Source organism: Pongo pygmaeus, chromosome 16 (genome assembly GCF_028885625.2).
Source record: "Pongo pygmaeus isolate AG05252 chromosome 16, NHGRI_mPonPyg2-v2.0_pri, whole genome shotgun sequence".
NCBI lineage: Eukaryota > Metazoa > Chordata > Mammalia > Primates > Hominidae > Pongo > Pongo pygmaeus.
The window spans coordinates 48,417,155-48,445,029 of NC_072389.2; the positions used below are offsets into that span (position 1 = coordinate 48,417,155).

General features: G+C 48.8%; 1 protein-coding gene across 9 annotated transcripts in view; it reads right to left on the bottom strand.

The window, feature by feature from the left end:
- Positions 1-1,060: 1,060 nt before the first annotated feature.
- Positions 1,061-27,875, bottom strand: part of EPB42 (erythrocyte membrane protein band 4.2) — a 29,682-nt gene continuing 2,867 nt past the window's right edge. For 3 of the 9 annotated variants that reach the window (XM_054452127.1, XM_054452129.1, XM_054452128.1), the window contains 15 exons: positions 25,514-25,599; positions 25,219-25,287; positions 24,858-24,949; positions 20,209-20,394; positions 19,027-19,260; positions 15,540-15,658; positions 14,484-14,588; positions 13,424-13,601; positions 12,787-12,925; positions 12,387-12,484; positions 11,077-11,319; positions 10,208-10,507; positions 7,004-7,164; positions 5,739-5,872; positions 1,061-1,353 (listed from right to left, as the gene is read on the bottom strand). In XM_054452127.1, coding sequence (XP_054308102.1) covers positions 1,191-1,353; positions 5,739-5,872; positions 7,004-7,164; positions 10,208-10,507; positions 11,077-11,319; positions 12,387-12,484; positions 12,787-12,925; positions 13,424-13,601; positions 14,484-14,588; positions 15,540-15,658; positions 19,027-19,260; positions 20,209-20,394; positions 24,858-24,867 — 2,070 coding nt within the window. In that variant the 5' untranslated portion in view covers positions 24,868-24,949; positions 25,219-25,287; positions 25,514-25,599 and the 3' untranslated portion in view covers positions 1,061-1,190. Of the gene's footprint in view, positions 1,354-5,738; positions 5,873-7,003; positions 7,165-10,207; positions 10,508-11,076; positions 11,320-12,386; positions 12,485-12,786; positions 12,926-13,423; positions 13,602-14,483; positions 14,589-15,539; positions 15,659-19,026; positions 19,261-20,208; positions 20,395-24,857; positions 24,999-25,218; positions 25,385-25,513; positions 25,600-27,875 lie in introns of all 9 variants that reach the window. The other 6 variants (XM_054452133.1, XM_054452132.1, XM_054452130.1 and 3 more) reach the window with 6 other exon arrangements.

The following is a 27,875-nucleotide window of genomic DNA, read 5'->3' on the forward strand; positions in this document are numbered from 1 at the left end:
TATTAACATCAGACTTTAATCGTGGGATACTTAATGAATATAGAACTCTAATATAAAGACTTACCTATAGCTGAATTATTCTCTCAGGTCCTATATTGTATAACTTTGTTCAGTCATGTTTGGATCTTTAAGGATAACAATCAGGGAAAGCACTGATCAATGTAATTTTTTTTTTTTTTTTTTTTTTTTTTTTGAGATGGAGTCTCACTCTGTCCCCCAAGCTGGAGTGCAGTGGCACAATCTCGGCTCACTGCAACCTCTGCCTCCCAGGTTCTCAAGCGATTCTCTGTCTTCAGCCTCCCAAGTAGCTAGGACTACAGATGCACACCACCATGCCCAGCTAATTTTTGTATTTTTAGTAGAGATGGGGTTTCACCATGTTGGCCAGGCTGGTCTCAAACTCCTGACCTCAGGTGATCTGCCCACGTCAGCCTCCCAAAGTGCTGGGATTACAGGTGTGAGCCACCGAGCCCAGCTTGATCAATGTAATTTTAAGATTACCTAAAAATTCCATTTTGGGATAATATCCCACTTCATCAGAAATATAAGAATGATTTAAGTGTTAGGTCCTTTCCCTTACCTGTAAGTTAATGAATGTATTAATGAGCAGTAAAATGGTTGCGAAAAACCTGAACCTCAACAATCTGAATGTACTCCTTAAAGGTATCTGAGCACCTTTTCAACCTGAATGACTACTCATTTACCTGATAAAGTGATGTAGTTTGGATATTCAACCCTCCAAACCTCATGTTGAAATTTGATCCCCAGTGTTGGAGGTGGGGCCTAATGGGAGGTGTTTGAATCCCTCATGAATGGCTTGGTTCCATTGGTGGGGTAATGAGTAAGTTCTCGCTCTATACGTCCCTCCCCCACCCCAGAGCTGGCTGTTAAAACGAGGCTGGCACCTGGCACCTACCCCTGCCCCCCGACCCATTCTTGCCCTGTGATCTCTGCTCATGTTGCCTCCCTTCATCTTCCTGCATGAGTGGAAGCAGCCTGAAGCCCTCACTGTTTCTTGTACAGCCTGCAGAGCGTGAGCCATATAAACCTTTTTTCTTTTAAACTACCCAGCCTCAGGTATTCCTTTATAGCAACACAAACACTGAGACACAAAGTTTCTCTTCCTAGCACATGTTTGGATTAGATTGTAGAGCAAGGGTTTGCAGGAGAGTGGTGATAGAGCTGGAAGTTTAAGCTGAAAGTTCAGGGGCTACCACGGTGACGCTTTTATAGTTGGTTAGGTTCTGGAACATGTTGCAGTCCACTTCCACAGTGAGTCTCTGGAGCCCCACATGTGTTGGCGTGAACTGGAACTTGGCACACATGGTGTTTTCAGGCCACACTGAACGGAATCTGAAATAAAGGAAAAGGCAGGTGCTAGTTCTGTCCCAGGTTCATTGCTCTGCTGGTCCCAGTGACTTTGATCCTTCCTTGCTTGAAGAGGTGGACCATGCAGAAATAAACATCTAAGTACCTTGCTATTAAAATGGAAGTGTTTATAAAGGAATAGAAGACAGGAGCTGCCCAATGCTGAGCAACTGCATGGTTGAGAAGAGGTACATCCTAAGGGCTTCCAAGCTACATCTGTTGTTCCTTTTGTCATCTGTGACCTCCTTCTGGTTCAATTCCTGATAATCGTATTGGAGTTTGTTTGGAAGAGTGATATGGTTTGGCTGTGTCCCCACCCAAATCTCAACTTGAATTCTGTCTCCCAGAATTCCCATGAGTTGTGGAAGGGACCCAGGGGGAGGTAATTGAATCATGGGGGCTGGTCTTTCCCGTGCTATTCTCGTGATAGTGAATAAGTCTCAGGAGATCTGATGGGTTTATCAGGGGTTTCTGCTTTTGCTTCTTCCTCATTTTCTCTTGCCACCGCCCTATTAGTGCCTTTGCCTCCTGCCATGATTCTGAGGCCTCCCCAGCCATGTGGAACTGTAAGTCCAATTAAACCTCTTTTTCTTCCCAGTCTCAGGTATGTCTTTATCAGCAGCATGAAAACAAACAATACAGTAAATTGGGATGAGTAGAGTGGGGCATGGCTGAAAAGATACCTGAAAATGTGAAAGTGACTTTGGGACTGGGTAACAGGCAGAGATTGGAGCAGCTTGAAGTGCTCAGAAGAAGATGAAAATGTGGGAAAGCTTGGAACTTCCTAGAGACTTGTTGCATGGCTTTGCCCAAAATGCTGATAGCAATATGGACAATAAAATCCAGGCTGAGGTGGTCTCAGATGGAGATGAGGAACTTGTTAGGAACTGGAGCAAAGGTGACTCTTATGTTTTAGCAAAGAGACTGGTGGCATTTTGACCCTGCCCTAGAGATTTGTGGAACTTTGAACTTGAGAAAGATGATTTAGGGTATCTGGTGGAAGAAATTTCTAAGCAGCAAAGCATTCAAGGGGTGACTTGGGTGCTGTTAAAGGCATTCAGTTTTATAAAGGAAGCAGAGCATAAGTTTGGAAAATTTGCAGCCTGACTATGCAGTAGAAAAGAAAAACCCATTTTCTCGGGAAAAATTCAAGCTGGCTGCAGAAATTTGCATAAGTAACAAGGAGCCTAATGTTAATCCTGAAGATCAAGGGGGAAATGTCTCCAGGCCATGTCAGAGAACTTCATGGCAGCCCCTCCCATCACAGGCCTGGAGGCTCAGGAGGAAAAAATGGTTTGGTGGGTCAGGCCCGGAGTTCCTGTGTTGTATGCAGCCTAAGGACTTGGTGCCCTGTGTCCCAGCCACTCCAGCCATGGCTGAAAGGGGCCAACATACCACTTGGGCTGTGGCTTCAGAGGGTGGAAGCCCCAAGCCTTGGCAGCTTCCAAATGGTGTTGAGCCTATGGGTGCACAGAAGTCAAGAACTGAGGTTTGGGAACCTCTGCCTAGATTTCAGAATATCTATGGAAATTCCTGGGGGCCCAGGCAAAAGTTTGCTGCAAGGGCAGGGCCCTCATGGAGAACCTCTGCTAGGGCAGTGCAGAAGGCAAATGTGGGGTCAGAGCCCCCACACAGAGTCCCTACTGGGGCACTGCCTAGTGGAGCCATGAGAAGAGGGCCACCATCCTCCAGACCCCAGAATGGTAGATCCACTGACAACTTGCACTGTGTGCCTGGAAAAGCCACAGACACCCAACACTAGCCTGTGAGAGCAACTGGGAGGGATGCTGTACCCTGCAAAGCCACAGAGGCAGAGCTGCCCAAGACCATGGGAACCCACCTCTTGCATCAGTGTGACCTGGAGTCAAAGGAGATCATTTTGGAGCTTTAAAATTTGACTGCCCTGATGGATTTTGGACTTGCATGGGCCCTGTAACTCCTTTGTTTTGGCCAATTTCTCCATTTGGAATGGCTGTATTTACCCAATACCTGTACCCCCATTGTATCTAGGAAGTAACTAGCTTGTTTTTGATTTTACAGGCTCATAGGCAGAAGGGACTTGCCTTGTCTCGGGTGAGACTTTGGATTGTGGACTTTTAGATTAATGCTGAAATGAGTTAAGACTTTGGGGAACTGTTGGGAAGGCATGATTGGTTTTGAAATGTGAGGACATGAGATTTGGAGGGGCCAGGGGTGGAATGATATGATTTTGCTGTGTCCCCACCCAAATCTCAACTTGAGTTCTATCTCCCATTCCTCATGGGAGGGACCCAGGGGGAGGTAATTGAATTATGGGAGCTGGTCTTTCCCATGCTATTCTTGTGATAGTGAGTAAGTCTCATGAGATCCGATAGGTTTCTCATGGGTTTCTGCTTTTGCTTCTTCTTCATTTTCTCTTGCCACCACCATGTTATAAATGCCTTTCACCTCCCACCATGATTCTGAGGCCTCCCCAGTCATGTGGAACTATAAGTCCAATTAAACCTCTTTTTCTTCCCAGCCTTGGGTATGTCTTTATCAGCAGTGTGAACACAAACTAATACAAAGAGCTATAGCTTTGGAACCCTTGCTTATTGCTAAGCACAGTGGATGTAGCAGGCTTATTGAGAGGATGTCAGTATGTCAGCAGGTGGTGTTTGGAGCCTTGTCAGCAACCTCCTGGCCTGCCTATAACCTTCTTTTGGTGACAGACCTTTGGGGAGCTTTGCCCCACAACTGATTTGGGAGACCACAAAAGTCTGGTTAAATGTTGACAGTCCCTCCTCTTGATTTCTTGGCAAGAATGTCTCATTAAGTTTCATGAGGCTGAGGCAGTGGCTTAGTAACCCACACACCTGTTAGGGACCTCAGGGAGGGTAGGAGTAAGTATCTTGAACTTTATACTGTCTGTTCAACTAAGGATGCAGTAGACATAATGAAAGAAGATATCTGCAACATCTAAAACCAACAAGGGACTAATACCTGGACTATACAGGAAACTTCTACAAATCAATAAGAAGGAAGCACAGAAACACCAAAAGAAAAGTGGGCAAAATAAAGACAAACTACTTACTGAGAAGAAAACATAAAAGGCTAACAAACATATGAAGAGTTGCAATTAAAATAACAGTAAGATATTACTTCATTTTTATTGGACTGGAAGAAAATGTTAATAGCTGGGTATTGCCAGGAATGAAGGAGAGGTAGGAATATAGAAATTCTCATGTGCTGCTGGAGGGAGTGGAGACTCTTGCAGCCATTCTGCAAATCTGACAGTACCTGGTCAAACCACATCATAGCCTATGACCCAGCAATTCTATTCCTGGGTATATATATCCCCAGACTCCACCAAATTTTTTTTTTTTTTTTTTTTTTTTTGAGACGGAGTCTCACTCTTTCACCCGGGGCCCGGACTGCAGTGGCGCGATCTCGGCTCACTGCAAGCTCCGTCTCCCGGATTCACGCCATTCTCCTGCCTCAGCCTCTCGAGTAGCTGAGACTACAGGCGTCCGCCACCATGCTCGGCTAATTTTTTGTAATTTTAGTAGAGATGGGGTTTCACCGTGTTAGCCAGGATGGTCGCGATCCTCCTGACCTCGTGATTCGCCTACCTTGGCCTCCCAAAGTGCTGGGATTACAGGCGTGAGCCACCACGCCTGGCCACCAAATTTTCAAAGAAGTATATAAGGAGACTTGTGTGAGGATGTTCACTGCAACATTATTTGCAGTGTCAGAGAGTTGGAGGCACTCTGGCTGCCCATCTCTGTGGAGTGGAGTGGTAGAAAGTGGTGGGTGTACACGATGAAATATTATGTAGCAGAAGACATATGGGCATAAATCTTAACATAGTTCTAAGTGAAAAGTAAGAAAGCAATTACATATAAATTTATATAAGTTAAAAGTATAGGCTCATGAAAACAACAGTACACATTTTACATGTATGAATAAAAGGATATGAAGGGTGGTGGTAAAAATGGGAATAAAAGGGAATAAATTAAACAAAATTGTATATTGTGGTGGTGACTACCGGAATGTAGCCCTCTGACCACAATGAGAGATAGCCTGTCCTCCCTTCATTACTCTCCAATACCCAGCCCTAATGCCCTCGCCTACATTCACAGCAACACCCAGGCTCTCCCTGCAGGATCAGGGCAGCAACCAGGGCAGGTGGGTGCCCAAGGGGCCCGCACAGCCTGCCTCACTCCCATCCTCCTGCAGATATGGTGGTCCCAGGATGAGGGAAGCCACTTGGTAGCCCTAATCCTTTAGTTCAGTTTCTGGGGGTATCTGCTGTCTGCATGGACATGGCAAAGAGAGAGTTTCTCTCTCGGGCCCTGCCTTTCTGACCCATTGAGACATTTCAGGAGGATGAGAAGCCTGCCATCACTTACCTGTAGCTCCTCTCTCTGTGAATGAGCCCCCTTCCCAGGATGGAGATCACACAGTCCTCCATGGGGGCATCTAGGGAGTTCTGGATGCTGACTGAGGCTGTGAGGGGTTGATACTGCTCTGCTTTCTCTGGCATCTGTGGGAAAAGGCAATGTCCGGTGTGGATGCCAAGGGCACAGCCGCAGTCACTCTCTCCTCCCATGCACCCCGTACCCTCCTCAGTAAGTTTCCTCATCTCTACCAAGCTGACTCAAACTTCACAGCTGACGTCTTCTACCGCTCTACCTGCTCTTCCTGCATTTATTCCCACCCTTGGTCCATCACTGACGATTTCTGATGTCGCCTCTCCTCTATGCAGACCCCTTGAAGGGTTTCCCACCATCTTTGGAATTCAGTTTACATTGTATTCAACGTTCTTCATGGTGTGTCCCCAAACTCCCTCTCCCACCTCACCTGTTCTTCCCATGACTAAGTGACATCCCAGCCTGTCAGGGACTGTTCCATCCCCAACACACCCCTCAGGCTACCTTCCATTACACCTCTTTGCTGTCTTCTTCTGTCTTCAGTGGCTTTCTCCTACCTCTGTACTGAAAGGGTACCCATTTTTCAAGGCCCAGCATAGATGTCATCTCTTTCATAAGGTCATCTCCAAACCCACCAGCTGGAATTAATCCCCTTTGCTTCACTTATTCCATAGCAACTTTGTGCATCTATTAAAGCACTTATCTGGAAGACCAAATGTTGTGTCTCCCTAACTAAACTATAACCTGCTTGAGGGCAGGGATCAGATCTCATTCATTCTGGCCAGGGTAGACACATGGAAAGAGGGCTGGACCAAGAACCATAAGCCTCTAGAACTTCCTGTTTTTATAATCTTGGGCGTGTTGCTCTCTAGGGCTCAGTTTTTTCATCTGAATAATGGGAACAGTTCTACCTCACAGGGCTTAGAAATAAAGAAGGTGAAAATCCTCTGGCATGTGTATGAGGTGCTAAATAAACATAGGCTATTATGATCCCTGTAGGTAGGAGGCAGTAACTGGGAAGGCCCCAATTTTAGAAACCTTTACTTAACTAAAGAAGTTGGAAGATTTAAACCTTAATAGGGTATGTAAGAAACTATGTCTTTCAAGGGAAGGAGCTCTTAAATGTAGCATTTTCTGGTAATCCTGCAGCACAGTCATCTGCTCTGAAGGGGCTTGGATTCCTTCTGAAATGGGGACCTGAGTGGTGGCAGACAAGGGCAACTCAGGGGAGGACTGGTGCCTACCTTGATGGCAAGGTGTGGTCTACAAATGGCAATGTCTTCCTGAGCAAAGCAGCTAAGGCTGGACTCAGAGTGTGTTGCCATGGCGGTGAGTCTAAGGAAGGTGTTCTCAGGTGGGTTTCGTTCAAAATTGGAGAAGAACAGGTTGATGGTTATTGTCTTTTCTGAAACACATGACAGGTGGAGTCAGTGCCAAGAGGTGTGTGTACCCCAGAAACAGCCATAGTTACACGCACAATGCAAAGGACTCAGGGCCTCACTGAGGCCAGAAAGATGCACCATTTTCCCCAGCAATTGTACGCTTGGAACTCACTCAAGACCTCACTCCTCACCCTCATCCCCATCACCACCCCCGACAATGCTCTTGGCAGACCACCTCAGTGGGGTTGGGGAAGGGTCCCTGTGAACTGGAACAAGTTAAGCTCTTTGGGCCTCAGTGTCCTTGTCTAATAATGCCTTCCTAGTGGGATGGTTTGTGTTGTTTGTAGGGTTTTTGTTTTGTTTTAGAGACAGGGTCTCGCTCTGTCACCTTACAGAAACAGTATCTACTCCTACTGTCACTACTGCTCAGGGGATGAGGTATCCCCCCCCGCCTAAGTTGAATCCTCTGCTTTCTAAATCTGTGCCCCATCCTGACCCCATCATACTAGCTGTGTAACCGTGAGTAAATTATCGAGCCTCTCTGTGTCTCATCTCCTCATCTGTAAAGTGGGGATAGCAATGGTTCTTGCCTCAGAACATGGTTGTGAGGGCTAACAAGATGATGCATATAAAGTACTTAACACCATTTTGGGCAAATAGCAAGTGCCTGATAAATGTGAGCTACAATTATTCTAGTTGTCTCATATCCCCAAGCATAGCACTATCAATTTTAACCCATCTCTCCTGAGGCTCCATTCTTTCCCTCTTGCCTGCTTATTTTCCTCAGCATAGAAGCAGGTTCAGCTCTCTCTCTCTGCCCAGTGTCCCTGGCTGACTACTCCCCAGCCTCACCTTTTCCTGTCATGCCTCCAGGGAGGACTAGACAGTTTGTCTCACCTTCCCAACTCAATCGGCTTAACGCCCAGGAAGCTTCTCTGCAAGCCCGCTCTCTTAATAGTGCTTTTCAGCCTTGACACCTTGTGCCCTTTCTGCTGACCTTGCTGGGTGCCCCGTTCTCTCTTTGACTGTTTGGCCTCCCTCACTCTGCTTTTCCCCTGACTGCCCCCTAAATGCTGCTGCTGCTGGGTTCCCGCCTCACCCTCTCATCTCCTCACTGTCCTCTCCCCACTGCCGTGAGCTCATCTATGTCCTGACTCTTTCTTGGCCACCCTGTGCTGGGATTTCCACATCTGAGCTGCCGCCCAGAACTTTATCTTACCAAGGTTTCCTGCCGCCTACTGTTCAGCTTCACATGCATGTGTCACAGGCTTTCAGACACAATGTGCCACAACCAAATTCATCCCTTTTCTCCCCAAACCTGCTCTTCCCCATTTTTCCTATTCTAGTGACTCACCCAAACCAGAAGCACCCACCACACACATACACACACTCACACATTCACAAGCTCCATCTATCTCAACTCCTTAATATGTTTTAACTCTAAGTGCTGCTAGCTTAGTGTGGCCTTCATTTCTTGACTTGATGATTTACACAACCTTCTCATCTTCAATCCAGTGGTTCTCAAGACTGGACGCACGTTAGAATCAAGTGGGGAGCTTTACAAAACAACCCCAATGCCAGGGCACACCCCAAATCAGTTACATCAGACTCTGGCGGTGAGGCCCAGACATCAGTATTTTTAAAAGTTCCCCAGATGATTGGAGTCTCTGAACCTACTCTGGCTCAGAAGGCTGCCCCCCGCCCCCCAACCACAAAAAAAAGTTCCCCAGATGACTCAATGTGCAGCTAAGGTTAAGAAGCACTCTTCTTGTATGACCCCTTCCATTCCATTCTGCCAAAAGTTCTTTCTTGTTAAAATGAATTTCTGATTCCATTGACTACCCTGGTTGAAACCTTCCACCAGTTTTCCATTACCCAGAGAACAAAACTCAAACTCCTTAGCAAGAGAGACAAGACCCTGTGTCACCTGGGCCCTGTCCAGTTCTCACGCCACTCCCCCGACGCCACTCCTCCCATGCTTGGAAAGGGAAGAGTGATACAGAGACTGGAGGTGAGGTGAGCAGTTAGAAGGCTGTTGCAATGCTGTAGACAAGCTCTCGTCAACTGATTCTCACACTTGTCTGCACATTGGAATTACTGGAGTTTTTAAAAATTCTGATGTGTTCCATCATGGAGTTTTTGTTTGTTTTTTTTTCTTTTTGAGACAGAGTGTCACTGTGTCACCCAGGCTGGAGTGCAGTGGCATGATCTTGGCTCACTGCAACCTCCGCCTCCTGGGTTCAAGCGATTCTCCTGCCTCAGTCTCCCCAGTAGCTGGGATTACAGGAATGCCACCAAGCCTGGCTAATTTTTGTATTTTTAGTAGAGTCGGGGTTTCACCACGTTGCCCAGGCTGGTCTTGAACTCCTGACCTCAGGTGATCCACTCACTTCGGCCTCCCAAAGTGCTGGGATTATAGGCGTGAGCCACTGCGTCCAGCCCACCATGGAATCTGTGATTTAATTGGCCCGAGATGCAGGCTGAGCATCAAACTTACCCCAGGTGATTCTAATATGCAGCAAAATTTAAAAACAATTGTTCTGGTTCAGGGAATCTTAACCGTAGAATAACACACGGTGTTTAAAAAAAAAAAGAAAAACAATGCCTGGACCCCATCTCAGACCAATTAAGTAAGAACCTCAGGAATGAGCAGGGCCCTTCGCACATGTTGCTCCTTCCATCTGGAATGCTGAGACGTACTTTTCTGGCCATTACTCTCCTACTCATCCTTCCAGATTCCATGCAGTACAATTTATTTGGGGGCAGCTTACTCCAGCCTGGAGGGAGGTGCTCTCCTGCCACTGTACTCTGTTAAACTCAGCAAACGCTTCTCACACTGCTATGAAGGGTCTGTTTACTTATCTGACTGCAGTTGACATCACGTTTTTTTCCTGCTTCAGGCCCAATAAATATGTGTTGAATAAGTGAATGAGAGAGAACACGAGAGTGAGAAGCAGGGGCTCAAAGCCATCTCTAGAGACTGCAGGGGGTGCCCTGTGGCTGCTGCCTGGCCAAGGCAGGGGCCGTGTGTGTGTGGGGGTGTCTGGTGGGGCCATAGAGCATTACCCAGGTTGGCACTGAGCGTGAGGGGCAGCTTCTTCCTCCAGAGCTTGGCAGCAAGGACACCGTTGTAGTGCACAGCCTGGACCCCAATTGCCAGCTGCACTGCCTTCTCCTGCTCACTGTGATTAACCAGCGTCACTGAGATCTGGGCATCCCCTCTCAGGGGTAGGGAGCTGGGTGCTTTCAAGAGCAGGTACAGAGGATTGGCAGTCTCGAGACTGGGAGGACGGATGCCGTTGTCTTTTCCATGTTCCATTTTCTCTTTCTTGACTCTCTCCAGCACCTCTTTTTCCTGAAGAGACCCTGGAGAAGGGAAGAAACAAAGCTGACCTTTTATCTGGGTGGTATAAACGCTTCTAATAAAACCCTGGGAATCAAAACCATTTACCCACTTCTGCTCAAATGCCAAAGTCACAAGAGCTCTGCAAGCCTCTAAGGCCATATTTAGCCTAAAAATGTCTGTGTCAGGCAGATCCACCACCGATACAGTGTGTCTCTTCCAGACCACTCAAGGACCAAGTTCTTTTTCAAGTCCTATGAATTCACCCCTTGAATGATGAGAGAGCAAGGTTGGAGACAAGTCAACACTGTCTCTGAGGACAGTTTTGCAGGGAACTGAATTTTCCTATGTGAAAGAATTTAGACTTCCTCTGAGGGTCAGGAATGCTGCTAAATGTCCTAGGGTGCACAGCCCGTACAACAAAGACATATCTGGGCCCAAATGTCAATGGTGTCAAATGGGGTTGAGAAACCCTGTTTTATATGATGCGGAAAGGACCAGTCTCTTTCTGGCTGCATCTGCCAGGCCCATCCCTTTCCCTCGCTTGCTGTTCCAGGTACCGAGAAGCCTGGGGCCCTTCCCTGGCCCGTACCTTCAGGATACTTGTAGTTCTGAGTGATGTCCTCGCAGCGGTCACTGCCCACACCCTTGGTGCTGATGTTGTTGCCAACATACTTTGTGTTGGAGTCAGTCAACTCAAGTGTCCCATCCTCACAGCACTTCCAGACCACACATGAGGCATTTATGGCAGCAAAAAGGTCTGACACTGCTGGGGTCAGCCCCAGCATCCCCTCCTTGACTGCTCTGACCGGCACCAGATCACAGAACCCCAGGACTGAGGGAGAGAAAGGCTGGTGAGCATGGGAGCCGCGCCTAGACCTCTGCTTAGTTCAGAACTGCATAACCTCAGTCCCCATCCTCTAGCCTATTTTCCCTCCCCGAGGACCAAGGTCAGAGGTGAGCACTAGGCAGGGTTTCTGAGAGAGTCACAGAGGTGAAACTATTTAGTAATCAACTATTTAGTGATAAAACTTTTTGGTCATGGCCTCTGGCAGAAGCCCTCTCAGGAACTGGACAGGCAGAAGCTCAGAGGGTCACACTTAGCACAAGGAGCTCTCAAGCCAGCTTTACTACGGATATGACAGGAATAGGGCTACCTTTCTTGAGCACTTACTAGGTGCCAGGCTCTGTGCCATTTCTGTTCCTGGGTGAGGAAGAGCCATCTTTTTGTGGGTCCTGAAGCTTCCTTTTCTGGGCTTGAGCCTATCGCGATACCCTCTTCATCCATGTCCAGAATCTCAGAAACCCCTGCTGCAAGCCCCCGGCGTAGCACAGCCACTTGCCATCTTAAGATCCTCTGCCCTTCACTGCGACCCAACTCCCTCACCCGCAGCTCTAAGGTGCCTTGTCTACCTACAGCCTTGTAGCCGGGATGGCAGGCACCTATATTCCCATGAGCCCACTGGCATCAGGTCAGCTTTCTGCTGGCTGCCGTCATGCCTCATGCTTCTACTGTTTTCGAGGATGCAGACCCCCTTGGGACTGTCTACCTACAGCCTTGTAGCCGGGATGGCAGGCACCTCTATTCCCATGAGCCCACTGGCATCAGGTCAGCTTTCTGCTGGCTGCTGTCATGCCTCATGCTTCTACTGTTTTCAAGGATGCAGACCCCCTTGGGACTGTCTACCTACAGCCTTGTAGCTGGGATGGCAGGCACCTCTATTCCCATGAGCCCACTGGCATCAGGTCAACTTTCTGCTGGCTGCTGTCATGCCTCATGCTTCTACTGTTTTCGAGGATGCAGACCCCCTTGGGACTGCCTGCTGCTCCCGAGTCCTCTCTGGGGGACTTCTTCAGCTCTGTGCAGCCCTGTGTGGTCCTGAACCCACCCCTAGGCTTTACCTCCATTAGGAGCACTTGGGTGCAGAATCTGCCATCCATCATAACCCTGGGGCAAGGCGGGCCGCGTCATCCAGCACTCTGTGGAAGTCTGGAAGATCCTGAATGTAGCAAAAAGAAAAATTCAAGTGGGAAAGAAAAGGAGTGCTGAAGAGGTTCTGGAAAAGCAGCCTGGCAGAACTGTTGTTGTTCCAGTGGGATGGGAGGTCATCGTGTCAAAGTGGCTGTGGCACTCCCAGGAAGGGGCGTGCACACCATCACTGACCATCAGCGCCACCTCTAAGGGTTTTGAAGCCTACTCTCCATGCCAGGGCCACGCAGGGGGTGGGGCTCCTGCAGAGGTGTGCCATGCAGGGTTGGAGCTCTTTCTGGACTGGAACCTCATCTCCCTCGAGCTTCTCACCAGATTCTGCCTCTCTGGCCTTCTCCGTTCTGAAGTCCCTCCTCATTATAGTATTCATCTACGAGCAGACGCCCACCAGTGCCCTGTGCTGAGGCAAACGTGGTCACCACGCGGGCAGGGATTCCCAGGCATCGCAGCACTGTGAGAAGAGGGGCGGAGTGTCAGGGGGCGCTCGAGAGACCGGGCTGGGGGCGTATGGGAGGCTAGGATTTTCAGTGTCTCCTCTGGGCACTGAAAACTTGGAAAGAAGAGGAGTGCAGGAACCTAGAAGTGGCAGCCAAGAACAGGATGCATGAAGGCTGATCAATAAGGCACAGGTTCCACCGCATGCGGGGCATATAGCAGGGAAGAAGGCAACAGAGCATAGAATACAGCGCTGCGGGGCTGCTCTGCTAGGACAGGGTTAGCGAAGTAAGTGAATTTGGGAACGGAGTTTGCAAATGAGCCCAACTTTGCTGAGGGGAAAAGCAGCAGAAGCTGGCTGGAGGAGCTGCCTGGGACAACTACTTCTGTGTGATGAGATGGGGAAATGCGGCCACAGGGAGGCAGCACCTGCTTTTGGAGATGTCCTTCCCACATGGGAGGCCAGGGAACAACCCAGGAGGCAGGGCACTCTACAGGAGACAAGGGGACCAACCTGTGCAAGCAACAGCAGCCAACACCCAGGCCTGGCCATCATACACAGGTCGGCCTCGGCCGGTGAGCCACTGCCGCAGGATGGGCACGCTGCCCCGGCGCTTGTTCAGCAAGGCCCCTTCCTGGGTGGCCTGGGTCTGTGGGGTGGGCAGGACCCTCTTCTCCTTGAGATAATGCAGCTGTTTGGGGAAATGTGTGGATGTCAGTATGAGTCCCTCGGGCAGGACAGCTTCCAGGGCATGGGTAAGGAGGGCTGATCGCAGTACTCCAACCATGGTGAACATACCCAGCATTAGAGCCACCTGGTACTGATTAAACCTGCATGCTCCTGGGCTCCATCCTAGGCCCCTGGGTCATTAGCTCTAGGGCTGGAGCCCAGGACCCCTCTTTTTAACAAGTCCTCTGGCTCCAGCCACAAAGAGGAGCATGAGAGCTGCCCTTCCTCGGGGGCTGGTTTCACGGGTTCTTAGTCCTCCACCCTGACTCGTTTGAGGTGGTTTGCACCTGGGTCCTGGAGGCCACTTATCCCAAGCTTCTTTCAACTCACAGGCTGGCCTGGACCCTCACCATCTTTTCAGAGGGGACTTCAGCGGCAAAGAGGGAATGGTGAACACGTGACTCCTCTGAGAGGATTTTTAGGGACAAGGGAAAGCACCAAGTTACCATCATCGTCTGCATATTCTTACGAATAATTTAGAAGTATAAAACAAGTCCCTTCGATCACCGCAGCAGCAAGCACTGGGTAAGATGGGCCCTACCCACTCCTTCCCGTGGGCCTAAGCTCCAGGATGGGACTGGGTGTGGGGAGGGAAAGGAGGCTTAGTCTTCTGCGGGCTTGCATCCTGAGGGATCACACATTTCTTTGCTTTTCTCCCCGCTGTGGATGCTATTGCCTGTCTTTTTGTCCTCCTCGGACCCTTCTGTAGGAACTGTCCCCATACCCTGGGAGGAGGGGGCCATTTGTGATTTGGGGGTTTCTGAGGCCACGGTGGTGGGGCAGGTCTTTCAGAGGGCTCTTGTCTCACCCCCGCCCCATTCTGGTTCCCCAGCCTCTCGCTTACCAAGGCACCCAACACACGGGCCACGTGCACCGGCTGGCTCCACTTCTTTACCTGCTTGTCTGCGCTCAGCAAGCACAGGCTGAGGTCGATGACATCCCCCTCGAACTGTTAAGGACCACACAGGGCCATGATGAAGGGTCCCCAGGTCAGGCACTCATCCTGCAGGACAGCCTCATCATCTCGTCCTTCTCCCAGACCCACACTCCACACCTGCCTCCCTTGCCTCATCCCTCTGAGGAGCTCTGGCTCCCTCCCCCCACCTCTCAATGTGACCTGGGTTCCTTTTCCCAGGCATCCAGTCCTTTGCCTATCTGTTGTCTGACTCCTGGTAGGGTGTGAGCTCTCGGGGACCCATGCTGTACTGTTTCGTTTCATTGCACTGCATTCCATTTCCATTTAGTGAACCCTGACTGCTCCTACCAGCCCTGAACCGGGAGTGGAGGATACCGAGGCAGCTCCTGTTCCTGAGGAGCCCACGGTTTAGGACTGGAGATGGACATGCAGCGCAGCCCCTTAGATTACAGAGCACAGCAGCATGGCCAGGGCTCTTGTAGAAATGCCGGCACAGAGCAGCACAGTGGAGAGGCTCCCCCTGCCTTCGGGGGTGGGGGAAGGCTTCGAGAAGGTCTTGAGAGATGGGTAGGAGCTTGCCAGGAGATAAGAGTGGGAAGCCCTTCCCGGCAGAGGGAATATTCAGCCTGTTGCTCTGAGGATGGTGAGGAGTTGGAACATGGGGCGGTTCATGGGGAAAGGAAAGCAGGGTCCTGGCTGGAAGGGCCATGGATGTTAGGCTAGGGGGATTTGGTCTTCATCTCAAAGACAGTGGGGATGTAACTGAGGCTTGATTTGCCACAGTTTTAAGGAAAATAATGCTGGGAGCTCCGGGAGGATGTTCTGATATGGCCCAGAGGAACGGGAGGCACCACAAGGCTGAAATGGGCTAAAGAAATGGTCTCATGACCAGGGGTTTTTGGACCTACCAGCTCTGTCTAGCCTGAACATGCAAGGTTATGGGACAGTCACTCTACACACTCCTCCCCTAGAGGGCCCTGGTACCTGGCCAAAGTCCCAGGACTCTGCCTGGATGCAGTCAGCTGTACCCAGGTAGATGAGACCATTCTGGTTCAACAAGTACTCCGTGCGCTGAGCCTCATTCTTCAGGAACACAGCATCCTCTGGTGAGAGGTGGATAGGGATGAGGGCCTGTGGGGGTGCTAGGTCTGCACTCCACATCCAGGCCTCTGTCCTCCTTGCCGAGATTAGGTTTGGCTGCAGGCCACCCTGTCAGCTCTGGGCCTAATGAAGACTGAGGAGGAAGTCCCTCTTTCACTGCCCCTACTGGGACCCAGCCCAGAGTCCCTGGGTCAATCAGGGGGTGGCCTTTATGGTCAGCCAGGAAGACAAGAACAACCTTAAAAACTTGGTTGGCCAGGTGCAGTGGCTCACGCCTATAATCCCACGCCTATAATCCCAGCCCTTTGGGACGCCAAAGCAGGACAGTTTGAGGCCAGGAGTTCGAGACCAGCCTGGTGGCTCACGTCTGTAATCCCAGCACTTTGGGAGGCTGAGGCGGGTGGATCACCTGAGGTCAGGAGATCAAGACCAGCCTGACCAACATGGTGAAACCCTGTCTCTACTAAAAATACAAAAAATTAGCTGGGTGTGGTGGCACGTGCTTGTAATTCCAGCTACTCGGGAGGCTAAAGCAGGAGAATCTCTTGAACCCGGGAGGCGGAGGCTGCAGTAAGCTGAGATCATGCCATCGCACTCCAGCTTGGGCAACAAGAGTGAAACTCCGTCTCACAAAAAAAAAAAAAAAAAAAGAAAAGAAAAAAGAAAAAAAAAGAAAATCCTAGTCGTTCACAGCCAGAACACTATCGTCCCTGGATAAATTGGCAACAGGCCAAGGAGCTTCCCAATGGCTTGTATGTCTTTCTCACAAATTCAATTTGTGACCAAAAACAGGTGTTTCAGAAAAAAGACAATTAAGCATAGGCTGACGGATGTGAGCAGAGAGAAGAGGAGCATTTGGCAAAACAGGGTTGGAGGATTGGAAGGAGCAGCGGGGTTGAGAGGTGGAAGTCAGAACATTGGATTTCTGCCCCGGGGGTGTCCAAGTGGGTCTAGGGTTCCCTCGGTCTCTTCCCGGTGCCCCTCCTGCTTTCCTCATCCTAGGGTTGGGCTGGAAATCATGAGGAGGGTAGGCAACTTTTAAGGGGGCCATCACCCACTCTGGGAAGCTAGAAGCAGGAGGGCAACTGCTGAGGGCTAAGCACTCTGACCCAATGGCCGAGGTGGAGTGGTCAGGGGTTAGACTAGTTTCTGGGGACTAGAGAGAGAAAAGGATTTCCAAATCATCCAGAGGAGCTGCTAGGCTAACCTCTCTGGAGCCCTCCAGGGATCCATCTGGAGTATGAGGGTCCTCAAGGCAACAGAAGGATAAGACACCAGAAATGAGGAAGCCCTGAAAAATCTGGGGCCTAAAATCACAGAACCATATGCCCAAGGAGCCCTCCACTCCTGCCTTCCATCCTGAGTACTCTCTGAAGTCAGCTAGGCATCACTGTTTTTTATTTTTTATTTTTTGGAAATTACTTCAAACTGAGGTGTTTGGCCCCAGGATCCGCAGGGCTCTAGGAAGTAGCTTATGAGAGCACAGGCAATGCCAGCCTCCTCCTCTCTGCTTGGGTGTATGTAGCCCCCTTTATAAAGTGCCTGGCCTGTGAGCAGGGCTCCAACTTTTATCATAGGATGTAAAATGATGTAAAATTTCCTTTTGAATCCCCATCTCCAAGCATGGCAAGATGACACTGAGATGCCAGGGAATCTGAAAATCTCTCAGTCACCTCCCAGATGACCAGAGCCAATGACTCTCCCCTGCCCAGACAGAGACCTCCACCCACACTCAGGTAGAGAGGCCCTCCCTAGGCAGGTCCCTACAAACTGAGCACAAAGGCAGGACTCCTGGCACTGGAGTCAAGAGTGTGGGCGCCCTGAGCCAAGCACTGTCCTAGAACTCTTTGCTGGGTCTTTACGGCAGTCACCAGGGCCTGGCTCTGGAAGCAGACTCAGGGTGATCTGGGGGTACACCAACGCCTCAGCTTCGGAGGGAAGCGGCTTGAAGGGCTTTCTGCCATTCGTGGAGAGCCACAGGGCCTCCCCCAGCCCAGGGGCCCTGCATCTACATTCAACCACGTGGGGCACCTGGATGAATACTAGCTCCCATCTGCTGATCCACCTGCCTGCGCCCTTGCAGCAGGAAATAAGGGCCTGAGCTGAGGACAGGTGGGGCCACCTGAAGTGGGGGAGAACTCTGCCCTGGACAGGAGAAGTGGAGAGAGAACCCACTGGGATTTAGGTACCACAGAGAAAAGCAGTCAGGAGCTGCGGGCCAGACATGAGGCCAGGCTTAAGAACCTGGGAAGGTTCTTCCACCTCTCCATGTTTCCGTCAGTTTCCCAGCCCCGCCTTGCCATGAGGCCTCCTTCAGGCTGGCAGCAAAACTCTTCAGAGGAAAAGGGCTATGTACTCGTTTGATGTTGTAAAGACAGGAAAGCCGGGAGAAACTCTTTTTCATTCTCCCAACAAACCCTTCAGGGAGCCCAAGGATGAAGGTGGGTGAGATAGATTTAAAAGCAAAGACAGACAGACACAATCTTCAGAGTGGGGAGAAAGAGAAGATAGGTCCTACTTTGGGTCTCATTTGGACACGTATTATGTCAGATGGCCATTTCTAGACGACATAGCTCCAGCCGCAGCTAGGGCTGAGCTTTGCTAGAGGTGGCCACGGTTGGGGGGGCGGGGCACAGCAGGTCACCTGACCCCAGGGAAGCCGCTCATAGGCTGGTGAATCGTAGGGTCCCGTCAGACCCTTGGGTAGGGGTGTCTGGAGAGCGCCCAGCAATCCGCAAGAACAGAATGAGCCCGAAGAGAGGAGCAAAGACAGGGAAGTGTAGATTTCCTGGGAAGTGGAAGCAGAAGCTTATGGAATAACACAGACCTCTTGGGGCCCTGGTCGGCGGGGGAGCCTTATCAATTCAAAATGGTATATTCTTTTTCTTAAAGAGGGTCCCCCAGATTGCATCAGCTTCAGGTCCCGCAAAGCCTGAGTGCACTCTGGAAACAGAATAGCCGGGGAGACAGAGAGAAGCCCATCCTCAGGCCACCTCATTCCCGAGGCCCTCTCCAGTTCTCACCCCTGCACTGTTATAATGAAGGGCAGCTTTCCCAGGGTCATCTCAGTGAGTCTCAACTCCTGTGACCAAAATGGCCTGAGCCAGCACCAGGGTCTGGTAGTGCGACAAGCTTTCGCTTTCAGTGGGAAGGCTCAACCTGCTTCTCCCAGGGGTGACACCAAAACGGGACCCTGGGTCTGAGAGCTGGTTCATTCAGGGAGAAAGCCCTGGCACAGACTGGGTGTTGGTGCTGTCCTTAGAGAGGGCTGCCGCGGGGGCCTGGTGCAGGTGCTCCCTGCCAGAGCTGCACCCCAGCTGCAGTGTCTGGAGTCTCCGTGCAGCCCAGGCTGGTCCAGGTCCAAACTTACCTCTACTCCAGGGGTTAAAGAGCAGTGTGAACTGGCCCAAGAGGTATTGCTTCCTGCCTGAGACCTGCAGCAGAAGCGAGTAGTGGCCAATGACAGCGTCCGCAGGTGTGGTCACAGAGATGGTCCAGGACTGGGCATCTCTCTCCTCCACCACTGCACTCCACCACTTTCGGTCCCCCAGACTGGAAATCGGGAATGTGGCTTGGGTCCTGTTGATCATGGAAGGCTGCTCTCCTGCAGTCACACAGTGATTAGTCCGTCACTGGGACTTCTTGGTCACAACTCAGAGTAATAAGGTCAGGGTATTACAAAGATGGAGCAGGTGAAAGTTGTTTCTGGAGGATAATGAAAGTGACCCACCTAGAAATGAGGCCCATCAAGAAAGAGTGATAGGAGAGCACAGGCTTTTGGCACTCATGGACCCACATCACAGTCTATAAAATGGGCATTGTAATAGTACCTTCTTCATGGCCCATGGGAGGACTGAATGAAATATTGCACGTGAATTACTTGGCCCAACACCTGACAGGTAGTATGGATTCAATAAACAGTAGCAATTAAATGTTATATTTAGCCTGCGTTCGATTCCATCCAGAATTTTTTCTTTCTTTCTTTTTTTTTGAGACGGAGTTTTGCTCTTGTCGCCCAGGCTGGAGTGCAAATGGCACGATCTCGGCTCATTGCGACTTCCACCTCCTGGGTTCAAGTGATTCTCCTGCCTCAGCCTCCTGAGTAGCTGGGATTATAGGCACCCGCCACCACGCCTGGCTAATTTTTTGTATTTTTAATAGAAACGGGGCTTCACCATGTTGGTCAGGCTGGTCTCGAACTCCTGACCTCAGGTAATCCACCCACCTCGGCCTCCCAAAGTGCTGGGATTACAGGTGTGAGACACCATACCCGGCCCCATCCAGAATTTTCTACAAAGCTACTATTATATTTGCAACCGAAAAGAAGCTCTTGGTGATGCTGCTGCTAGGCAGCTTCTGAGTCATCATAAACAATATTTACCAGGCACATAATCTCGTGGCACCCTCATGACTGCCCTGCCAGGTGGGCAGGACTTCTTATGGCCCAGCTGCAGTGTGGGCCATTTGTCCCTTGATTCCCCAACAGGGTGCTGGAGAGAACAGAGAACCCCCCAGGCCTGCTGCCAAAGGAGTCTAGGCCTGTCTCACTAACCAGTTTGTGCAGTGAGGGCCACCTTCTTCAGGGCAGGCAGAAATGCACGGACTGGAGCACGGAAGTGCAGGATGATGGTGAAGGGCTGCCCCCTCCTCACAAACAGGCGCCGGGAGCTGAGGGCCTTGGTGTGGTGCTCCTCATTGTTTCTTGCTGCCAGAAAGTTGCAGCTCTTGATACCCAGGGCTGTTATGGGAAAGAGAGAAGTCATGGAAACTAAGTAAATGTGACAATGTAAGTACAAGCAGAGATTCTGGAGTCAGAGAGACCAGGGTTCTAATCCTCAGCTCCACTTACGTTTTAGCTGCACAATCCCAGGCAAGTAACTTAACCACTGTGAGCCTCAGTTTCCTTTTCCTTAGAATAATCATCCCTCCTTTCAGAGTTGTGGGGATTAGATGATGTACAATACATTTAGCACAGTGTCAGATACACAGTAAGTCCCATTAAATGAAACTGTTGTTGTTATTATTATTAATAAGTGCAATGCTTACTCTCATTGTTGGCCTCCTTTTTCTGGTCCCAATCCACAAGCAATGAATAAAACCCCAAATCTTTCTCGCACCTACTCATTTTTTCTTAGAGCACAATCAGATAATTTTTAGAGCTAGTTTTGAGATGACTGAGTCCAATTCTCTTGTTTTATAGATGAGAAGAGTGAGGCTGAGTGTGGAACTGTCTCACCCAAGACTGTGCATGGTAGCTTTTTGAGCTAAAGTCTTACTATAAACTCACAGCACTATGCAGCCCAGAAAAACCCTTCACGGAGGTGGCTCAAGAGTATTATGACAGTCTGTTAATCAATTCTCATTTAACAGAAGTGATATGGTTTGGCTTTGGGTCCCTGCCCAAATATCAGGTCAAATTGTAATCCCCAGTGTTAGAGGAGGGGCCTGGTGGGAGGTGATTGGATCATGGGGGCAGTTTCTAATGGTTTAGCACCATCCCCCTAGTGCTGCTTGTTTAAAAGTGTGTAGCACCTCCTCCTTCACTCTCTCTCTCTCTCTTTCCCACCAGCCATGTGAAGATGTGCTTGCTTCCCCTTCACCTTCTGCCATGATTGTAAGTTTCCTGAGGCCTTCCCAGGAGCAGAAGCTTGTACAGCCCACAGAACCATGAGCCGGTTAAACTTCTTTTCTTTATAAATTACCCCATCTCAGGTATGTCTTTATAGTGGTGTGAGAATGGACTAATACAAGAGGGAAGAAAAAAACAAGGAGTAGAGAAGTCAAAAGATATGTTCAGCAAGCACAAGATAAGGAACAATGCTGGAAAGAAAAGTTGGTTTTTTTGTTTTGTTTTGTTTTGTTTTTACAGCAAAGGAATTGTGTACTTTTTGTTCCTTTAATGGCAGAAGGCCATTGGGAATCTCCTTGGTCTGAAAGGCAGCCTGCCGTTGTTGCACTGGCTCAACTGCCACAAGAGAGAAACTATGGCTTTTGCTTACAGGTATGAAATGAGGTCTAACCCACTTCAGGGAAGTGATATGACCCTGATGGCAATGTCCTTTAGACTACAAGACATATCTTGTCAAATTCAGGATACTCCTACTTCAAATTTCCCTCAGTTCCCAGTCTCTCTGGCTTAGAGCTGAAGAGTAGAGGGGAAGGATGTTTTACTTTTTCTTTCACTAGTGATGGGGATGATAGAAGATGCCAATGATGTCTATTTAGGGCAAAAGAACTGACATCATTGAATATGAAGAAATATGAAAGTGTGCAGAGGAGGGAAGGAACCTCTCTGTGTCTGGTCCTGGTGTCCCTGGGTGCCCCTTGCATCCTTGTATCCCCCTCCTCCACTTGGCTTGGTCAGGCCATGGCTATATATAAAGTGGCCACGGGGAGGCTGGGATTTGTAAACTGAAGTACAGTAGCACTCAGAAACCAACAATGATTCCTCTTTCTGCTTAGCACAAAGCTTGTGCTGGGGCCCAGGATAAGCCCTGCCTCTGCAGACTGGTTGAGTTGGATTGGATGGTGGAATGCCTTAGTTACATCCTAAGTCATATGACTTGAGCCTCAGTGTATCTGAACCCACATAATGACCATAGTGTTATGGCAAGAGTCACTAGAATTCATTTGGATTCTCGTTCTGTCTAGAAGGCTCCCACCATCTCTTCTCTACCTGGCAGATGTCTACTCATCTTCCAAGATCCAAAGGCACCCACCTCTGTAGCCTTCACTGACTCCTCCTGGCAGAGGTCAGTCCTCTGGACTCCCACAGTACTCTACTCCACTTTCCTCAGCACTTATCCCATTTGATACCCATCAGCTGCCTAGCCCTCTGCTCCCCTTTTCACTGTGAGCTCCCCGAGGTACAGTGCTTTCTCATATCTGCATCCTCTGCCCCAGCAGAATTCAATAGATAGCCAATCAGTGTTTGCTCCATCAATGAATGGATGAGAACATTGAGACAGCCTTAAAGGAGATTTTCTCAGATGCATCACAGGGGCCTCAGGCCCTCACCTGTGCTGCCAGACCCTCGCAGGGCCCCTGAGGTTTCTGCATTCTTTAGGTCTGCCTGGTTTCTTGGTTTATCTCTGCCTCTGCCCATTTTAGGTGGATTCATTGACTCCTGCCTCCCCTTCTCTCCCATTGGGTCTTCAGGCAATGATACCTTCGTGTTTTCCCAGCATCTCCTATTTGTACCACAGCCCATGAGAAGTTGTGTTAACCTGGAGATACGTGGAATGCTCTTCAGAGGTGCACAATACCCCACCCTCCTCCCTCTCTGCCTTTCACAATACCCCAGAACTGCCTCAGATGTGCCCCTCAAGCAGTTATGTGTTAACAACTGGCTGGGGGGAGGGGGTGGTGAGGGGAAAGGGCGTACTGAGTTACAGCATTTGCCAAGTTCTGTGTGTAAACTACTCCCCCTGTGGCCAGTTTGAAGCTACTGAGATGATGTCAGCAAGCGCAGAGCTGTGAAGAGGCGCGGACTGCCACATCATGTGGTTTTTCCAGCACAGAGATACAGGAGACATAAACACCCTCAAGAACATAAAGGCAAAAAGGAGTAAAATACGTAGGAGGTGGTGAGTTTAGAGTACTTATTATCTTTCTTTTTAATATGAATTTTTTACTTGTAAGTTTATACAATTTAATTTTTAATAATGCCTGTGTTTAAGAACTGGTTCACAAGATTCCTCAAAATTTGGCAATTGGCTCTTGCAAGTCGGCACAAGCCAGCTCCAGCCACTGCAGCATGTCATGAGTTCATACTCAGTGATTCTCATCTGGTGGCTACTGGGCCTTCTGCACCCACTGCCTGGAAAGAATTTAGTGCCCAGGGGCATCCTCTGGTTTGGGACTAGACTAAACAATCTCCTGATACCTTTGTGTTTCTCTGATTGAATAGATTTTTAATTTGTCTGGTCTCCACAGAATAAAAAGAACGATTTGGCCAGGCGCGGTGGCTCACGCCTGTAATCCCAGAACTTTGGGAGGCCGAGGCGGATGGATCACGAGGTCAAGAGATCGAGACCATCCTGGCCAACAAGGTGAAACCCCATCTCTACTAGAAATACAAAAAATTAGCCAGGCGTGGTGGTGGGCGCCCATAGTCCCAGCTACTCAGAAGGCTGAGGCAGGAGAATCACTTGAACCCAGGAGGCGGAGGTTGCAGTGAGTAGAGATTGCGCACTGCACTCCAGCCTGGTGACAGAGAGAGACTCCGTTTAAAAAAAAAAAAAAAAAGGACAATTTATTGGTGTCTGCCCTATTTTCACAAGACGTGGCTGAGATTATTGACTTAATTCACCCAGAATTCTTTTTTTTTCCCTCTCAGGTGTTGGTCTCAGGGTCAGTTGCCCTCCGCCCACCAGACTGGCCGACCAGGGCAGGGGAGTGAGGCAGTTTCTAGAGCAACAGAACCACAGCTGCATTCCACTGTCCCCACACCTCTGCACCATTTTCCTCTGCCTACCCACTTGCATCTCCCAGGACACAAAACAGCCAGGCAGTTCCCAGGCCAGGATATAATAATTCCTGCCAAGAGTGCTGTGACTCTGACCACCTCTGTTGGTTTCTTGCTTTGTGTCTGCCTCTGCCCCTTTTAGGTGGATTCCCTGACTCCCTCCTCTCCTCTCCCATTTGGTGTAGAAGCTGTGACACCTTCATGCTACCCAGGGTGTCTCTCATTTGTATCACAGGGTGTCTCTCATTTGTATCACAGGGTGTCTCTCATTTGTATCAGTAAGCTGTGAACACTTATGCTATGATGACCTTGGGATAAGAATATAAACCCATGTTAACCACCATCACCATTTTACCATCATCATACAACTATCATGACCAGTATACCCCAACATCCTACCCCATAACCACCCCATAGCAACATCACCATCACCTCTGCCTCCACTAGCACCCATCATCACACCACGCTCCACAGCCACCCCACCATCACCTCTGCCTCCACCAGCACCCATCATCACACCATGCTCCAGAGCCAGCTCACTATCACCTCTACCAGCACCCACCTACCACACCCCCTCCACAGCCACCTCATTATCACCAGTACCCCCTCCTCCACCATGGTTATACCACCATCTCCCTACCCACCATCCATCCCACTTCCTCTAATGAAAACAGGTGATGCTGCGGGGGCTGCATACAGTCCAGTAAGCCCTGTTGAGTGCTGGCTTGACTCACCCTGTCCCATGGTTGCAGGCCACTCCTCTTATCCACTTGGCCGCAGGAAGCGCCTGTCTCGAACTGTTGCTTCTGGGCTCCTTCTGGGCTTTCTGTCTTCCAGACAGAAAATGATGAAGGCACTTTTGTTGGCTTAAGAATCTGGAAATAGCAAAACCTCCCCCTACTACTCCTGTGAGCACCCTGACATGTTTCTTCTCTCCTACTCCCTCCCTGCTGGTATCTCCTGGACCAGTTGCTGGGAGTAACCCTGTTCATTTTATCTCTTGTGCCAGGAGGCCCAGGCAGGAATATGCCTGGCAGCTCTGGGGGAGGGGGTGGGATGGGGAAGACCTGCCAACTGGAGAAGGCTAGAACAAACCTTGAAGCCTCTTGCTTCAGTGGTCTCAAGAGACTCTCAGAGATGTTATCTGGACTGCACTGGAAGGCTCTGGAAGAGAGGAGGCCACAAACAGGAGTCCCATATCCAACTCCAAATCTCAGGCCCTAAACGTGACAGGGGCTGCAAGTTGAGAGATGTTCATAGGCTGTTTTGATAATAGAGAGAACACGTGTGTCTGGAATTTATGTGTGAAAAAGATAAGGAAGTAGAATTTCTTGGTGAAAAATAAATGTCTTAAAAGTAGACGCTGGGCCCCCAACTCTTCCAAGCCTACCTGGTCTGGGACCCTTTACCAGAGAAGGTTGGGAACTATCTTGGGACTCAGGCTCTATGTCTTTTCAATTTTTCTTTCTTTAGTTCCTGAAGAGACAAGAGAAGGATCTCATATTTGGTGTTACCTGGGCTTGTGAAACTGTGTTACCAGAAGCACTCTCAGGGCAGCTGTACTTGCTGCATATACATGAGACGTCTACAGAATGATATAAAACACACTGCCAAAAATATTGGTTGCCTGTGGGGAGGGGATCTGGGCAGTGGGGTAGAAAGGTTATCTTTCTGCTGTTTACTCTTTTATACTTTTAAAACTTTGAACTTTTGAACTCATTTGAAGGATCTTATTATGTAAAAAACAACAAAAAAAAAGAAACTTCTGCCTTTCACTAGCGTGGTGGCTCATGCCTGTAATCCCAGCACTTTGGGAAGCCAAGTCAGGCGGATCACCTGAGGTCAGGAGTTCGAGACCAGCCTGGCCAATATGGTGAAACCCTCTTTCTACTAAAAATACAAAAATTAGCTGGGCGTGGTGGCAGGCGCCTGTACTCCCAGCTACTTGGGAGGCTAAGGCAGAAGAATTGCTTGAACCTGGGAGGCTGAGGTTGCAGTGAGCCAAAATCGTGCCACGCACTCCAGTGAGCCAAGATCGCGCCACTGCACAGCCAGCATGGAGCAAGACTCCATCTCAGGAAAAAAAAAAAATCCTTCATAAGAAACAAGTTAATTTTTCATTATTTAAAGATGTCATTTTTTACCTGGAAAACATGAATCTACTAACAATGATTATAAAAGGTAATTTAGTGAGCTGGCTAATACCAAAATTATAGAAGCCAATAGTGTTCATGCCTGCAATCAATAACAAGTCAGAAAATGTAATTAAAGACCCAACCTATAATAACAACAACAAAAGATGAAATTTCTAGAAATAAACTTAAGAAATGTGAAGTGCTCTCAGTAAAACACTTGGAAATGGTATGGAGGGACACCAAATAAGACTTGAGCAGATAAAAAGGAAGATCACCATCCTGGGTAGGACAACTCAACTTTATAAAGCAGTCATTTCTTCCCAAGTTGATCTTAAGTTTAATTCATTCCCAATAAAAACACCAAGATTGTTTTTTGAAACTAGATAAACTGATTCTAAGGTTCAAAAGGAAATTTCTAAGATAATAACAAAGTGTGACCAGCCTTCCTAGATATGAACACATAATATGATATTACTGTAATTGAAAAGTCCATAGATCAAAATATATGTATTAAATGTATGCTAAATGTGGCACTTCAAATCCATGCGGAGATGAAGGATTTATCAGTAAATGATTTTGGGACAACTAGCTTGTCAAAATACAATTGGCTTCCTATCTTACGCCACACAACAAAATAAATTTCAGATGGATCAAAATTCTTATTAAATCCTTAAAGTAATAGAAGAAAAAATGAGACACTTCTTCTTAACTTGGGAAAACCTTTAAAAATATTATGCAAAACCCAGAAGCCATAAAGAAAATACTGAGAAATTTGATTCCTTAAAAATTTTTAAATGGAAAAATTCACAATGTTAAAAGATATGCAGGTGGGGCACGGTGGCTCACACCTGTAATCCCAGCACTTTGGGAGGCCGAGGCGGGTGGATCATGAGGTCAGGAGTTTGAGACCAGCCTGGCCAACTTGGTGAAACCCCATGTCTACTAAAAATACAAAAAATTAGCCGAGCGTGGTGGCATGTGCCTGTAATCCCAGCTACTTGGGAGGCTGAGGCAGGAGAATAGCTTGAACCCGGGAGGTTGGAGGTTGCGGTGAGCTGAGACTGGGCCACTGCGCTCCAGCCTGGGCCACAGAGTGAGAATCCGTCTCAAAACCAAAACAAAATAAGATATGCAACAAGTTGGGGAAAATATTTGAAACCCATATCACGAAGAATTAATCTCCTTAATATAAAAGATGCCTATAAATCAATAAGAAAGAATAACAAACTATTAGAAAAATGAATAAAGGATATGATAGACAATTCACAGAAAAGGAAATAAAAATGTCTATCAATTCCGTGGAAAGATGTTCAGCCTCATTTAATAAAAATGCAAAATGAAAACACCCTGAGATATCATTCTTTCTTCACCTATTAGATTGGCAAAGATAAAAGAGTTTGACAACATTTTGAGTTGGTGATGATTTAGGAAAATAGTTGCTCTCTTATAATACTAGTGGGAGTGCAAATTTAAATTGGTGCAGCCTCGGCTGGGTGCGGTGGCTCATGCCTGTAATCCCAGCACTTTGGGAGGCAGGTGAATCACTTGAGGTCAGGAGTTCGAAACCAGCCAGGCCAAAATGGTGAAAACCAATCTCTACTAAAAATACAATAATTA